Source organism: Agelaius phoeniceus, chromosome 2, assembly GCF_051311805.1.
Source record: "Agelaius phoeniceus isolate bAgePho1 chromosome 2, bAgePho1.hap1, whole genome shotgun sequence".
Classification (NCBI taxonomy): Eukaryota; Metazoa; Chordata; class Aves; order Passeriformes; family Icteridae; genus Agelaius; species Agelaius phoeniceus.
Genome location: NC_135266.1, coordinates 6,701,546 through 6,717,056, shown reverse-complemented (window position 1 = coordinate 6,717,056; position 15,511 = coordinate 6,701,546). Strand labels below are relative to the sequence as shown.

The following is a 15,511-nucleotide window of genomic DNA, read 5'->3' as shown; positions in this document are numbered from 1 at the left end:
TTAAAAGAAAAGAGACAAAGCATGAGCTTACAGGCATTAATTAAAACACTAAGTGCTGAAATGGCAACTGGGTGCTAAGTTGCTCTTTGCATTGTTGCTCATGAAAATACTTGGAAATTCTAACAGGCAACTTTGAAATTACTATACAGAACGCTTTAAAAATTACTCTGCTGAGTTTCTGACCTTATCTCCTCTTTAAAGAACTTCTTGCATATGGATGTCCCAATGCAGGCGTTGCATTTATCAAGTCCCAGGAAAGTCCGGCCAAAACTGTAGCTGGGTTTGACGTGGGGCACAGACGGAGAAGCTGCTGCTGCTGCTGCTGCTGTGGAAGGGTTACAGCCCAGAGCCAAAACCAGGAGCAGCATCAATGGATCTGCAACTCTGGAGCAAAGGCAGCATATCCAGCGCCCCATCTACAGTAGTGGAGAGCTCTCTGCTTTTTGCAAGTTGTCCCTCTCTAGGATTTCAGTCTCTTTTTGGTGACTTCAGCCTGCAGTGGTGAGCCCCGAAACACAGCCAGACACTCTGGGTGCAGGAGACACTGCTGCAGCCCCCATCCTGCCAGCTGGTCACTGGCTCTATTGGCTTGAGGTTTGGGTGGGAAAGATATGCTGTAGGGTGGGGAGAAGGAAATACATGGAGGATGCAGATAACTTGGGTTGCCATGGTTGTCTTTCCTCTCCTTGTTGCAGCTGCTTTGGCCCCTGCTGACCCTCCCATCAGCAGACTTGGGAAACAACACCAAGGAGTGCTCATCTGCTCTTGGTGCAGACAAATGAAGGATATCCTGTCGCTGGAGAAAAGGGCACATGTGGGACACTTAGTAAAAAAACTGATTTGGGAGGAGTAGTAGCGTGGCAGAAATGCACATTTTGCCAGAAGCCAGACCTTTGGTGTTGCTTTATTCCAGGAGATTTGTGGTGGTGCATGACATGACTTCTTGGATGCTTCCTTGGCCCTTCTCTTGAAAGGCTGTCAGGTGGAATCATCATTGTTCTGTTTCTTGAGAACAACATTGTTCAGCAGTGGTTGCTAAAAAAAAAGAAAGCAGGATAGCCTGCAGCTTTCCCAAAACTCCCAGCTGATAGAGCAGCCTGACCTCTACGCCCCTCTTGGAAAATGAGGTTTTCGGCAAGACACGTGTGCTTTGGAATGTCTTTTCTTGATGGTCCTGGCACTGGAAAGAAGCTAGAGAAAGGGATGGGGGCGAACTCAGGAGAATGTCAGAAGTTTCAAATAGACTTAGAGATTACTGTGATCACACCAAAAGGTGTTCTTGTTAGGACAAAGACTTGGAAGTTATGGAAACTGGTGGCTACCCATCCTGGCCTGGGTGCTGGGGACTATGCCAGGAGATCTGGCAGGATGCTCAGGGCCAGGGAAGCCCACCTTGAAGGAGCAAGTGGCACTCTGGCTGCAGGCAGCACATGTTGCTGTGGTGGCACTGGGCCTGGGTCCTCTCCATCCCAGCTGTTGTGTTTTCAGTGACACAGGAGACTCTCCTGGGCCATATCTCACCATGGGAGCAGGGAGGAGCAGACTGAGGCTTTGGAGACTGCTCATCCCCCAGCTGGGCTACTCACACCAAGTGGCCAAGCCATTTCCCAGCACATTTTTAATGGAAGAAGGGGTGCACTGTAGCCATCCTTTATTATCTCCTCTGGCATTTAACCTGATGGTACTAAGGGATGTGAGAGCCACAGGGAGGTGCCTTGGGCTCTGTGATTACCCCTCACTCTCTGAAGGGGCTGCTGGGTGATCCCAGCAGTGCAAGGCAGCTATTTAAAGCACAGAAACTCCTTAGTTGTGGCACTTGGGACATCCAGGGTCTCTCCTTGGCTCCATGCCCTTGTGGGGGGTTGCCTCACCTCCTGGTGCACAAAATGGAGATGGTGAGGTTTGGGGATTGCCTCTGAGGGTACAGCACTGACAGAGGAGGATGAGGAGCCCTGCTGAGAAGAAAGGAGGATATCATGAACCCTGCAGAAGCTGCAAAGCCAAAGGGGCTGGGCAGTGCTAATACACCAGCAAGTGCACTCAGCACAACTGCATTGAGCCATCACTGCTTTTGGCCTAACACTCCAATGTAAAGCTCTTTGAAACGTGTTGGTGGAAAGAGACAGAAACAGAGCTAAACAAATATTAGCTGTGTCCCACTTCCAGAAGTTTATCCCTGGTCTTTTCTATTGCTGGTACATTGTTCCTCTCCCCTCTGCAGGAACCAGCCCTGCCCACAGTTTCCTGCCAGTAGCTCTGCAAATTTGGCCATGCCCACATTGCTCCCTGCCCAGCTCTTCCCTGGATGGTACCAAAATTACACACCAGCAATCTGTCTTTATCTTCATTATGTAATGCATAAACCACATATCCTTCAGTTTCTTTACTAATTCAGTTGCCTTCCTTCTGTCTTCTACCCTCTCCTGTGATTTTAAAGCAGGCACACCTAGGCTTCCATCTCCTGGTGCCCCAGCCTCTGCTGCCCCAGGGAAAGGGGAGGGCTTCAACCTCTGGGGGTGGTAATTGAGCCTTTCTCAATGCAAACCCCAGGGTCTGGCACAAAACCCAATGCATGGGCAGTGGGCTTTCTGTGCTATTAATGATGCCTCAGTGTCCGTGTTGTTCTTGCACTTTTATGTAGTTCAGGCACATGTAAAGCAATGTTTATGCCTCCCTAGGAACAGCATGTGTAAGTGTGCTTTTGTACAGTGTATCACACCTGCATTACCTTGAAGTGTTATAAAAGCAACTTTTTATTTGAAGAATGGGAGCAGGTCCATCATGACCATCTCAAGCTTGCTGCTGGCATTTGCATTTACCCCCAGGATCTGAGCTCCCTCCTTCCCTCAAACATTTCTGCTCAGGCTGGGCAGTCCCTGAGCACAGATGATGTGTGTAGGAAACACTCATTCATGCTCACAGCACTGAAAAAACCAAAGCTTAAAAATGAATAGATGTATATCTGAACTAGCCAGAGAGGCAGGTGAGAAACCACAGCTGGGTGAGTGTTGTGAGAGGGGCTGCACTCCTGAAAGTGCCCTCTCTTTTACTGAGGTCATTCAGCAGGTAATGTCAAACCTGTATTTGCTTTCTTTTGTATTTGTTTTCCTTTCCCTCTGGTGACACAGTACAGAGCTGTTGTGGTCAGGTGGAGAGCAGCCAGGTCTGCAGGAGCCTTGTAGATCTTCTCCTTGTGCCAGGATGTGGGATTTTCAGGGCATGGATCACCATGGTGTTTGCTGGAACCAAGGACTGGCCCTAACAACCCCATGGGACCTTCACAAAACTTGTACAAGAGAGACTCCTATGCAACACCATTAACCATGTGAGAACATGGCCCTGACAGAAAAGCCTCGTTAGTGTTCTAAAAGTTGTAATTTCTAACAATTTCTAAAAAGGATCAGTATGAATGTACTGCCCTATCGAGGTCAGAACAGTTGCAGAAAAGCTTTTGGGGTGGTTTCTACCAACAGAGGTAAGAGTTTTTTATCTAGCTCTGGTCCCTCCTTTCTCCACGTGCCATGAGGGATGTGGGAACACACCTGGAAGTGCAGCCCCACTTCTGATCACAGCCATGTGGGCACTGGAGCTCCTGGGTCCCAAAAGCACCCAGTCCCTGCAGGTTTGGGTGGGTATGGCTGTGATCTCCAGCTGCCCATCGAGGTGGGAGAGGGCCTGCCCTCCCTTGCTGCTGGTTCTGGAGGAGATCAGGAGAACACAAGCTGATTCTTCCCAAGTATTCATGGGGTGAAATATACCTTAACCCACCTCCTGGTTTCCATCCAGTCCATTAATGCAATCCAGCTGTTCCTCACTGCCTCTTTCCACCCCAGTCTATTGCCCACATTCCCTGGTCAATGCCAGCTGCCCCCAGGGGTGGGTTTCATGTCAGCAGAGCCTTGCAGCCTCCCTCTCCCCATCCCATGGGTGCACTGTTAATTCCAGTGGGACACTGGAAATTACTTTGCAGAGCAGGAGACCTTTTAAATTAGTTAAAATTAATTAAATAGTTTGGGATAATCACCAATAAGTGTTTCAAAACAAGAGGAGAAGAAGGTGCAGTGCTGCTGCTCCTCAGCTGACATTGCCACCAGGGTCTTTGCTGTTATTGACCTGCACCTGTCATGGGGATTTTGCTGCTTGGCCAACCTAAACCAGCAGATTTTGGGTGTCACATCATCTCATCTTCGTCTTCAGCCCAGGTTATTTTTCAAAAGAGCCTGCTCAGCAAGGATGGATTGCTGCGTGGGTTGCAGGAGGGCTGCATCACACAGAAAGGAAACAACAGACAGGAAAAATCAAAGTTCTGCTGGAAGAGGAGAGGCTCCTGCTCTTCCTGAGGCCCTCAGTAATCCCTGCCTGGGTCATGCTGCCTGCAGGGCCCGGATAAGACCTTGGCTGTCACACAGAGCGGCTTTGCAGGACAGGGTGGAAAGCAGCTCAGAGGGGTGTGGTGCAACCATGATTATTATTAATAACATTTTTCAATAATCATAGCCAAGATAATCATTAAACTATTGCCAAATAATCAGTACAGACTGGGTATCAAACTGCTTATCACTTCAATCCCAGTTCAGGCTGGATGTGTGGATTAATAGCTAGAGCATCTTGACACATTTTCAATTCTTTCAAAACGAAAAATGTGATTCTGAATGCTACAAAACTCCCAGCACTTGGGAGGATGCGATCACTTCCTTCTTCTCTGTTTTCCTCCCAATTGCATGATTATGAAAGAAACATCTGTTTTGAAGCGATCTGCAACAGAAAATTTTTGTTCCAGTTGGATTTTTAATGGACAGCTTCTGTTACAGTCTTGTTCTCCTCAACCCTGTTTCTTTCCCTTTTTCTTTTGCTGAAAGATGAAAGAGAAAGGAAGAGGAGGAGGAAAAACTCAAGCAAACAAACACCACTGCCCAGACTACAAATACAGACTGAAAAAGGGGCCACTGAGGTGTGGATGGTGTGAAACTCCACAGCTGAGCTGGCAGAGAATGTTTGCAATTCAGTTCTCTTTGAGAACATTTGATGTTGTGTGTGTATGGATTTTTCTACATTTTGAATGTATGAATGAATGTATTTTTCTACATTTTGAATACTAAAAGAGTGATGCAAATTTGACCTTTTTTTTTAAATTTCCTCACCAGGGAATAATTCCTATTGTGTGATAATCTTGGATGCAATTAATCTGAAGCAACAATAATATATATATATATATATATATATATATATATATATATATATATATATATATAAATTAATTATATTAAATAATACAATTAATTATATATTAACTAAATATATAATTATTTAATTATATATTAAATAATATATAATTTATTTTATATATATATATTTATTTTTTTTTATATATATATATATTATACCTGCAGTATTTTTGGATTCTCCTTCACTCAGTTCTTCTACTGCAGAAGGGGAAACCTGTTGTTCTTTGGGAAGTCTTTACATTCTGGTAGGCTGGAAGAAAAAGCCAGTGAGAAGAAAAGCCTCAGGCACTGCAGCCAGCACATCAGACCAGTTCTAGTTTGTGAGAGGCTGAAATGTCAGTACAGAAGGCCACTGGATGCTATCGGCTGCTCTGGTGTTTGCAGCATTTATGGGAGACCATGCCAAGCAGCAAAAACTGTGGAAGAGAATCCTGGATTTTGGTGCATCACTATCCACAGACTGAAAATGAGATGCAGGAATCTCGAGCCTAAGGGAAATTGACAGTGAAAAGAAAATTGGCTGCACAGCAGGACGGGGTGTGCTGGTCACTCCCTGCACAAAGCAGGAGGAAAAGAGGCCAGGATGAGCTGCTTGGGAAGGGAGCAAAGCTCCTCCTCAAGGAGCAGCTGGCCTTGGGGGTGACTTGCATGGGCTCCTTGACCACTGGTACCACCAAGCAGCTCCTTAGGTCCAGTCCAGTCCACGTGGCTGCAGCTGCAACACCAGCACCTGCCTCCTGATTGTTTTTGGTGATGCTGCAACAAAGAAAGAAAGCATCACTTTGAGAGGAATGGCAGATTTGTCTTTACAAACGAGCTGTGGGTCTGCTGGTAGATAAAACCAGCACTGGGAGATAAAAGAAACAATGGGAAGGATTCCACTGATTGATGAATGGAAAAAGATATTTGCCTTTACAAATAAACTTTAGCTTTGCTGATAAATGAAATTAGACATTAAGAGATGAAAGAAACAATGGGGAAGAAAAACCCCTAAACTCCATAAGAATTAAAAATTAAAAGGGAGGGTTATAAATTAGAGGGAAATCTCTGGTGTCAGGCATTCTGGGCAGTCTGTACCTCTCAAGTACCTCAGCCAATGGGCAAAGGGAGAAGGGAAATGCAGCTGGGAAATTGGGATAAAAAGGAGTCTGCTTCCTCCAAAAATTTGAGAGACCCCAGGGGAATGCTCCATGGCCTCTCCCTTTATTCCAATAAAGTCAAAGGACTCCTCTGTCTCCTTTTTGGACATAAACCTCTGGTGTTTGTGGATTAATTTTCCTAACAACTTCCTAGGCTAAATAAATAAATACATTTTTAGAAATCTCTTTCCTATAGAAAACCAGAAATATTTTCACATTGTACACTTTTTCAGAAGGGAAGGACCTACCCACAGTATTTTTCTTGGATATGTGCTATTTGTTCAGCATCCAAGCAGTTAAAAGGGTTAAAAATAATTCAGACTTTCTGGTGTCATTCAGATTTTTGGTCATCTTCCTCTGTGAGGCAGAAGCAGGACGACACATGATCTTCCAAAATAAAAATGGCAAGGCCATTTTGGAAATGGTTGGCCAATGAACCAGAGCCATTAAAAAACCCAGCCATCTTTCCAAGACCAAAGTGAAACACTTTTAAAATATGGGTATGAAAAGATTCCTTCTGAATTAGTTACTTGGTACATGAAAAAAATCTTAAAAAAAATATGCCCTGAAGGAATAAAACATGACAGATATTTGCCACAGATCCAGTGGCAGACTGCTAAGCCATAAATTTAAAAAACCACAACTTTCTTTCTAGATACCCATTGTTTATTTGGCCCAATTTGTTTTCTGTCCATCAGACTGGAATCTCTCTTTTAATCAGCTGTATCATTCCAGCTGTCTGGGTGGAAGAAGAAGTATTTTGGGGGAAGTGGAGCATGCTTTGAGTAACCTTGGGAGTGGTTTTGACCAAACCCAGTGCTAGGACTGGGGAATTTCAGTATGAATTTTAACAGTACAAGTGCGCTTTAGGCAGTGACCTTTGTTTTTCCCACATACCAAAGGGAATATGTGCCCTACAGTCTTGAATGTTCTTGTAAGAATGCAGCTGACATTTGCAGGTGACAATTTTCCATATCCATAAACAATTTTTGATATCCAGGCATTGATTCCTGTTCAGGGATCAGAGCTGGTACAGACCAGGTTCTGCTGTGTCCAGTGCAAATATGAAGAGGTTCTTTAAAACTGGCAAGTGTATTAATTGGAAGAAAAAATGAATCAAGACATGAAAAGTATTGATTTTCTTTGTATTTTTTTTCATCTCTCTTAAAACCTTGGCTTCTGTTCTCTTCTGTCTATAAATATGGTGTTTTAATATTTTGGTAACTAGATGTGTGACCTAGGCCACCTCCATTCTCTTTAGCCATTTTCTCCCACCAGCCTCCTCCTTGCATTTTAGAAGAAATAACAATTACAATTGCAGGAGGCTCCTCAAAAGCCCCCCAGGTCTAAGCAGAGTCACTATCTGTAAAAGTTTTTCTACATGCAAGCATTGGTTCAGCAGTGTGAAACAGCAGAGCATGGCCATAAATTATATTTTTTTGGCTTTTGGAGGATTCAGGTAGATGATTCAATGCTTTATTACATTGGGCTTTGCATGTGTGGATCCAGATTTTTTAGGACAGGCACCAAAATCCCTGCAAACGAAGCAGGGTAAGTAAATCAATTCCTTAAACATGAGTTATCTCAGATGAGGTTCAGCCATGAACTCAAAGAAAACCTGCATATCTCATGCTCCATGGTCAACCCCAGCCTGCCCAAACTCTGTAACACAGACTGAAATGCTCTGGCTCCACATTAAATTTCATGTGTTACCCAGCACCTCTGAAGGCTTGTGGCATGTGCTCTAGGTGCTCTAGCACACTGCCAGATCAGGAGGGGGAAAAGAATAAAGAAAAAAGAAAAAAGAATGCCCAAATCTGAGTTCCAATGGGTTTTCAGCCATAAAGAAGACCATACATGTCTTCAGAGGAGAAATAGTCTGGAAAACTCTAGGAAATGTAGAAAGCTGTAGGCAAGAAGTGCCTTTTCTTTTCATCAAACTGCTTCCCTCCACTGCCACTTTATTTCTTCTGCCTTTAACCTCCCTGGGGGACAATCATGCACGTCACCCTCCCTCACATCACTCACTTCTTTTTCTTTAGCATCCTCAAAGCAAATTGGAGTTTACTTTGAAGATTCGAGTCAGGAAATGAAGTGCACACACATGCTACCATGCAAACACCTGCACAGGCTCCTGAAGGCATCTGTGCTGCTCCTCCTTGCGTTTCCACTGACTTTGTGTCTGCATTTCTGGCAACAAATTAATCTAGGAGTGGAAAATCAAGAAAGGGTTAATTAAAAAAAAAGCAAACTTTGCCTTGTTTGCAGTGATTTTGCATCAGTTTCCATGGAAATGGAAGTAGAACAAGCCAAGAGCAGTGGTGTAGCCAACTTCAGCTGCTGGCTTCTAGTTCTTGCTCCTGTTTCCATGGAAATAGATGCCAAATCAGCAAAAAATAAGGTAACTTGTTTTAAGATAGTACAGTTTTAAAGGCTTGTCCTTATTTAACCCCAGTCAGGAAGATAGCTGGTGAGGGGAGGCAGCCAGCAGCTCAATGAAAACTTTCAGAGGCTCTTTCAGCAGCTGACTGCTTGTTGAACTCTGCAGAGAGTGAATTCATGGGGTGGCCACCAATTTTCAGAAACATTCTGCAACTTTCCTGCACTTTGTAAATAGAATGCATTTTCCTCTTGGCACGGAGAGTCACAGCAGCCTGTGGGAGCCCAGGCTAACACCTCTTTGCAAGGCACCCTGCAAGTGCCTCCCTGGGCTGCCTCTGCCTCCCAGAGCTCAGAAACTGATGTGCTTTTCCCAGCTGCAATATGCAAACGATTCCCATTCCAAAAGCAGAACGTTCTGTTTCTGCCTATGGAGAGAGAAGCAAAGGATCATTAGCTGGGGGAATTCCTGGCAGTGTTTTACAACAAACACCCCACTTTCTTTTTTTTTCCTGATCCATGAGGGCAAAATTTCACTGAGATAAAAAAAGTTGGCCATAACCTTGCTTATAGCAAAATGTGGATGGGAAAGCAGAACTGAATCCAACCGAATCCAAGCTCATTTCATTAAAACAAACTTTAATAGAAAGCTTGGCTTTTGATCCTTAGCTCTTGCTGTGATGGAGCTGTCTGTGGGGAAGAGAATTTCTTCATGGGAAGTTGTGTGAAGACAGAGGTGAGAATCCCATCCTAGTCCCCATTGTTCTTTGCATTGCTCTTGAATTGTGATTGTTGCCAGCCATCCTCCACCTCTCTTTCCCCACAACCCCTTAGCTTATGTGCTCCTTAGGCATCTCTTTATGAGCTGCAAAGACACCCTAAGACAAGGGATCACATCACAGGCCACTTGTGGCGCCTTTTTTGGTAGCAGAATATATCTGGAAGCCATAAGTGTGGGTATATGTTTTAAAAAAAAATTCTTGGCTGGCATTTGTGGTGAAGTAAATGCAATTCTAATGAGGCATTCCTTCATTTGCAGCATTACATTTTTGCTTTTAGGGGCATAAAATCTGCTCTTGCAAGGGCACGTGCTTTGCTTCACACACGAAGAATATTCCCTTGGGCTGCTGGGTGAGTAAATAAATGAAAAGTGCAGGCCAAACTAATTTTAAAGAAGTGAATCAGGTCTAGACTGAGGCCTTGCTGTTGTTAATTTTAGGTATTACAAGGAATGTGCTCATTTTCTGACTGGTTTCTGTGGATCTTCTTTGAAGAAAACCCAAGAAACATCCAGCCCTTCAAGAAATTGCCAAAAAAGATAGACTTTATTTTTTGCATAACGAACACTTAAACACATGGGAGGTTTTTTTCTTTTCCTTTTTGACAGCACACATTGTCTTAAAAGTCATGGAACTTTCTCCAATTGCTCTATCAGACATTCATTGCTGCTGTTGCTGCTATGATGTGATTTCTTTGTAGCTATTTTTGTTGAGATCCTGTTTGAGGAGGGCAACCCAGGGCTGTGTTACTTATGATCCTCCGGGACACTTCACTAACATTTACCCTGGAAAAGCTTTGGCTTTTTCTGTAATTGCAAAAAAAAAAAAAAATAAAAAAAAATCAGGGGAGCAATGGAAAGTAAACTCACACATTTCAAGGGTGGATGTGGGAGGTGGAGCTGAGAGCACCACTGCTCCCCAGGTGTTTGTAATTCAGCTCTCAGTGTGCTTTTTGGACTCTCCATTACACAACAGCTCATCATCCTCTTCCAGGAGGCTTCCAGGCCTCCAGGTCAGTAACCTGCACAAACGTCATCCCCTCCAGCTCTCCGTGGTTAAATCATCACTCCAGGAGGAAAAACAGGAGCTATCTGCCAACTCTTCTGCAAGCAGCTCAAAGCACCATGGCACAGCTCAAAGGATCATGAGAACAAACTAGAGAACAGCAGGCTGTGGAGCCAAAGTGAGATCAAGCAAAAAAAAAAAAAAAGAGAGAGCAAGGTCTGACATGAGGTGTGTGCAGCAAAAAAATGACACACGTGCACTTTTCTGTGAGTTTCATAATGCTGGCAGATCTCTGGAGTGTGCTGACAGCTCTGTCCTGGAAATCCAGCTCTTCCAGCCCTCCCAGCCCTGCCCTGGTGTCCCCAGGAGGCTGTGGCAGGTGGGCACAGAACAAGGTGTGGCAGCAGGGGTGGAGGGTTCCAAGCAAGCACAGGCTGTCCTCTGCTCTTTCTGTGAAGTGACTGCTCCCAGAGCACAGGCTGCTCCCAGCAGGAGGGAAAATCTCATGGGGGAGTGGAGCAGCAGCCACCAGGGGCAGGGAGATGTCACCCTGGGGAAGTCCCTTCCCTGGGCTCTGGTCAAAAGTCACTGTACATGGTGCCTTGGTTTGGAAAGACAGGAGTCTGCCAAGGAAGGCAGGAGACTCCTTTGAAATGGAGAATGTAAACCCTCCTCACCCCTCAGAATTGCTATAAATTTTAAATTAAGGGGCTCTCAGGCAACAAATATGGGAGCAGGAAATAACAGTTCTTTAATAGGGAAGGAAATAAAAGGATAAAATAAACAATGCAGTGCACTAGAACCACACTGACAGAATCAGAACACAGACTGACACCCTGTGGGGTGTTGGCAGCAGAACCATTGGAATTGTGGCTCAGCCCTCCTGCAGTGTCAGGGGTGGTTCTGCTGCAGCAGGGATCCTGTAGAGAAGGATGTGTTCTTCCTCTGAAGATCCAGGGGAAGAGGCAGCTGCTGCTCCTCTGGGAATCCAGTGGAGAAGCCGTGCTGGTGTTCCAGAATCTCCAGATTATATCCAGGTAGGAATGCTTGGCTCCTCCCTCTGGGCTCACATCTCACAATGGGATGTTATAGTTCTTATCAGCCATGCAGTGACATTCAATGGCTGTTATCAGCAGATGTCCCCTCTGAGGGAGGAGTGGGTGTGGTTACTCAGAGAGAGAGATAAGGAAAGCTGCCCACTTGGCAAAAGACACCTGCCATACAGATGGTAACAGAATACATCTTGCCTGGAAATCTGGAACACGTAGAAACCTCCTCCCAGAGACACCTGGCAAAGCTGGGGATTGAATAACTTGTAAAACCACAATCACTCCATCCCTGCTGGTTCCTTGTGCTGGGCAGGGGGAGATGGACAGACAGATTGCTGCTACCTCCTGGGGCTGACACCCCAGGGCGCTCCTGTCCTGATCCCTGAGCTTGGCAAGACTTCCTTTCTTCCTGGCTCTGGTCTCAGGCTACCATCCATCTCAATTCCAGCTCCATCTCCAGGATCCTCCTTGCTCTCCCAGCTTTTTGGGGAGGCCAGGGTGGACAGGCATGACACCTTGACCTGTGAGAGCCCCTTCTGCAGCTGAGATACGGGGTCAGCAAAGAGCAAATGTGAGCAGTGAAGCAGCACAACTGCTCTGCTCCAGAGCTCAGTGTTGGCTGGGATGTGACCTTTGCCCAGCCATCTCAGGGACTCTTAATGCTTGGGAGTTTTCTCAGTGTCTGCAAAATTTCTTAGGTTAGTTTAAAGTCTAATTTGTCCTTCAATCACAGAGTCATGTCTTTTTTTTTTTCTCCTCCTTCATCCACAACTAGATAAGGCTGCCTAGTGTATGGCTTGCATTATGTACCTGTACAGATTTCTTTATTTTATTTTATTGTTTGTACTAATGATTTTAATCATGGAGGTTTTTGCTTTGGAAATGGAAGGCCTGTAGCTTTCACAGCACAGATGGGAGATAAAAGCACTATAATCACAGAGTGCGATCAATGAGACTTTTTCCAGGAAGATGCTAAAGGCATTATTTGGCATTAACAAAGAAAGGGATAATTAGAAAATAGGCAGAGAAGCCTTTATTCCTGTAATTAATTTCAAAGTTGGAAGTTCCCTAGTGCTTTTCTGTTCAAAAGTGACAGCATATGAGCCATTGCAAAGGAGATGTGTATTAATCATAAATCAGAAACAGGGAGGAAATTGAAACCTGTGTTTCCACTGACTTTAAAAAGAAAAAGCTTCTGCCTGGAGTTAATGTGTATTCTGACTGTATGTGAAGGAAAAAACAATTATAAATAGTTATTGACACATTACATGAAAGGCAAGAGGAGGATGTAGCCAAACTTGGTTTCCTGGGAGACTGGGCAGTCCTCTCCAGAGTAAAAATAATGCTCAGGAGTCACTTTGATAGCTTCAGGCTGTGCCTATGTTTGCAGCTGCTTTTTTTCTGCACTAATTTTCTACAATTGCTATCAGCCCCACTGAGGGCCACAGTGATGGAAGAAGTGTTCAGCAAACTTCCTCTGCCTCCCTTCGTTTTGCCACTGTCAAAACTGTTTCTGACTGAGAAATAAGAAATAAGTGGCTCTGCTTTAGGAATGCCAGCAGTCACAGCCGTCTTGCTTACAGCCTTCTCCCATCTGGATCTTCAGATTTAACAGGCAAACTGAACATCTTCCCCCGGGGTAAGATCAAAAATTAGCAAAGGAAAAAGGCATGCACAGCTTTCTGTGTGGTTTTTTTCCCCTTCTGTCCCCTAGTCCATGGCTGTTGTCCCCATCATCACATCCACAGGCGTGACATGAATTGGTGTGAAGTGTCCAGCTGGTGAAGGCACCAGCCTTGCTACAAGGGGCGAGGCTGGAGACCTCTAGCACTGGTGGTTTTTACTCAGAAACACTGGATTCCCTCAAGACAGCTAATTTTGCAAACAGAGCCACATATTTATTTTTATTTTATCTTTTTTTAATATGGACAGCTTTGCAATTAGTTTTTTTATTTCAGTCTGGATTGAACTGATATTATTGGCTTTTTATCATGGCTGGCTTGGCAATGACTGGTGTAGGTGAGCATAACCCTCCTGGTGCCTCCTCACACCACAAGGAATTCACAGCCTACACACACTTGCAAGTTCCTATTTGTGTAATTTTGGAGTTGACTGCAGAACAATTGTTCAGTCAGCTGTAATGTAGCATATATGTATTTATATATAACTTCATCCACATGGTAAAATTTTTCATGTGCACACACACACACACACACACTGTGTCTTTAATGATTTTCTCACTTATTTGCTCACAAGGTTGGTTAGATCACTTATATTCCTCTCCAGCTTTCTCTAGCTCTAGACCTGCAGGCAGGTGAACTTGGCATTTTACTTTACAACAAACTGGATCAAAAAAAATGCATAAAGGTAAGAGGATTACGTACAGGTTCTGTATGGTTTTATTTTTTCAGAGTTCATTCAAGGACAATCCTTCTTTTAGGTCCCATTCCTAAAGTTTCTTTGCTTAAAGGAGAGAAATATGTACATAAGCTTATCACAGAGCTGTACCCAGCATTTCACAATGTGCTGTTGGCATTTGCTGGTGGCAGCACTGGTGGAGCTCTCTGTGTTTCCCAATGCATGGAGAGAGTGTTTGGAACAACAGTTTTCTTTTCTATTACTTGTTAATTTCCATTTTCTCTTCTCATTGCATGAGCTCCAAGCTCTCAAGCAAGTGATGCTATTTAAGTTCTCCTGGAAATACTTCTTACACATGCAGGAATAGAAAAAAATGATCTGCATGTCCCTGGCAGAAATATCTTCTGAAACCGCTAATGGTTTTCTTACCTCACGGCTATATCCAGGGAATGTTCCTGCATTTACCACTCCAAATCACTGCAGAGATGGCTTAACTCAAGGCAGACAAGATGTTCTTCTCCTTCCAACGAAATGATTTTCTCCTGATATGTGTCCTTCAGTCTCATTTTTGAACATAACCTGGGAAAATCACCCCAATCACTGTCAATAGTTAGTCTTTGGCCAGTGGCTGTAAAGCAAATCTTCTTTTTCTTTTATCCATTTATCTCTTCAGAGAAATAAGTTTATTAACTTTGATAGGAAAAACTTTAAAGTTTTAATTGTATGAATAATTTTAGAAGGTAGCGCAAATTACTTTCAATTTATAATTAAAAATCAAGTTTGTAGAAAGGCATACATATGAAAGTCAAATATCTAAAATATCTTAAGAAGGTATGGAGTAAGACAAAGGAAAAAGGCTCCTAAATTACAATTTTCCAGAACACTTAGATTTCATACAAACACAGGCAAAAATACTTGCTTAGAATATAACTTAAAGATGTGACAGGACACAATGTCATCCTTTTACAGCCCATGTAAGATATGTTATGATGCACTGCAATGACTGCAAAACAAAAAAAACTTTGAAGACAACTTAGTAATACCTTGATTAATGCAAATTTTATGAAACATTCAAAAGGATATTAACATGTACTCAAATTTCATCCCTCATTGGCAAATGTAAATGTAACATTTGGCTAAATAATTGTCAAAATTTCCACATTCAAAACCTTTCAGTAGCTGATTAGACTGCGGAATTAACTTTTGTGTAAATCTTCCTGAACCTTTTGATTAGCTTCCCAATTGTCACTGGGAATTTATAATAAAAATTACAGCAGCAGGCTTAAAATTGTTTGAACATGCCTAGAGCTAAGAGCCAACTAAATTGAAATCTTTTTAGTTATTGGAGTATTCCTGCTCTTCGCTCCTCTAGAAGACAGAGCAACATTTTAGCTTGTCCTAGAAAGGAGTCCAGCTTGACTGCAGGCAATTCCAGCCTGTGAAGAGACCCAAAATAGACACCTGGCTCATTCCCAAGCCATAGTTTCCAAGTGAACCAGCTCCCAGCTCAGTCTTTCAGAGATCTCTCACTCACACAGAGATAGACTCTGCCACACCATTCATGCTCAGCAGTGTGT

The 15,511-nt window shown here is 43.7% G+C and overlaps 1 protein-coding gene across 2 annotated transcripts in view; it reads right to left on the bottom strand.

Moving 5' to 3' along the window:
* DIPK2B (divergent protein kinase domain 2B) overlaps window positions 1-14,412 on the bottom strand; it is a 32,184-nt gene extending 17,772 nt beyond the window's left edge. The window contains exons 1-5 of one of the 2 annotated variants that reach the window (XM_077171488.1): window positions 14,364-14,412; window positions 8,487-8,570; window positions 5,385-5,981; window positions 892-1,035; window positions 184-796 (exon numbers count right to left, since the gene is read on the bottom strand). In XM_077171488.1, the coding sequence (XP_077027603.1) occupies window positions 184-416 (233 nt within the window). In that variant the 5' untranslated portion in view covers window positions 417-796; window positions 892-1,035; window positions 5,385-5,981; window positions 8,487-8,570; window positions 14,364-14,412. Of the gene's footprint in view, window positions 1-183; window positions 1,036-5,384; window positions 5,982-8,486; window positions 8,571-14,363 lie in introns of both variants that reach the window. The other variant, XM_054628094.2, reaches the window with a different exon arrangement.
* Window positions 14,413-15,511: the final 1,099 nt, after the last annotated feature.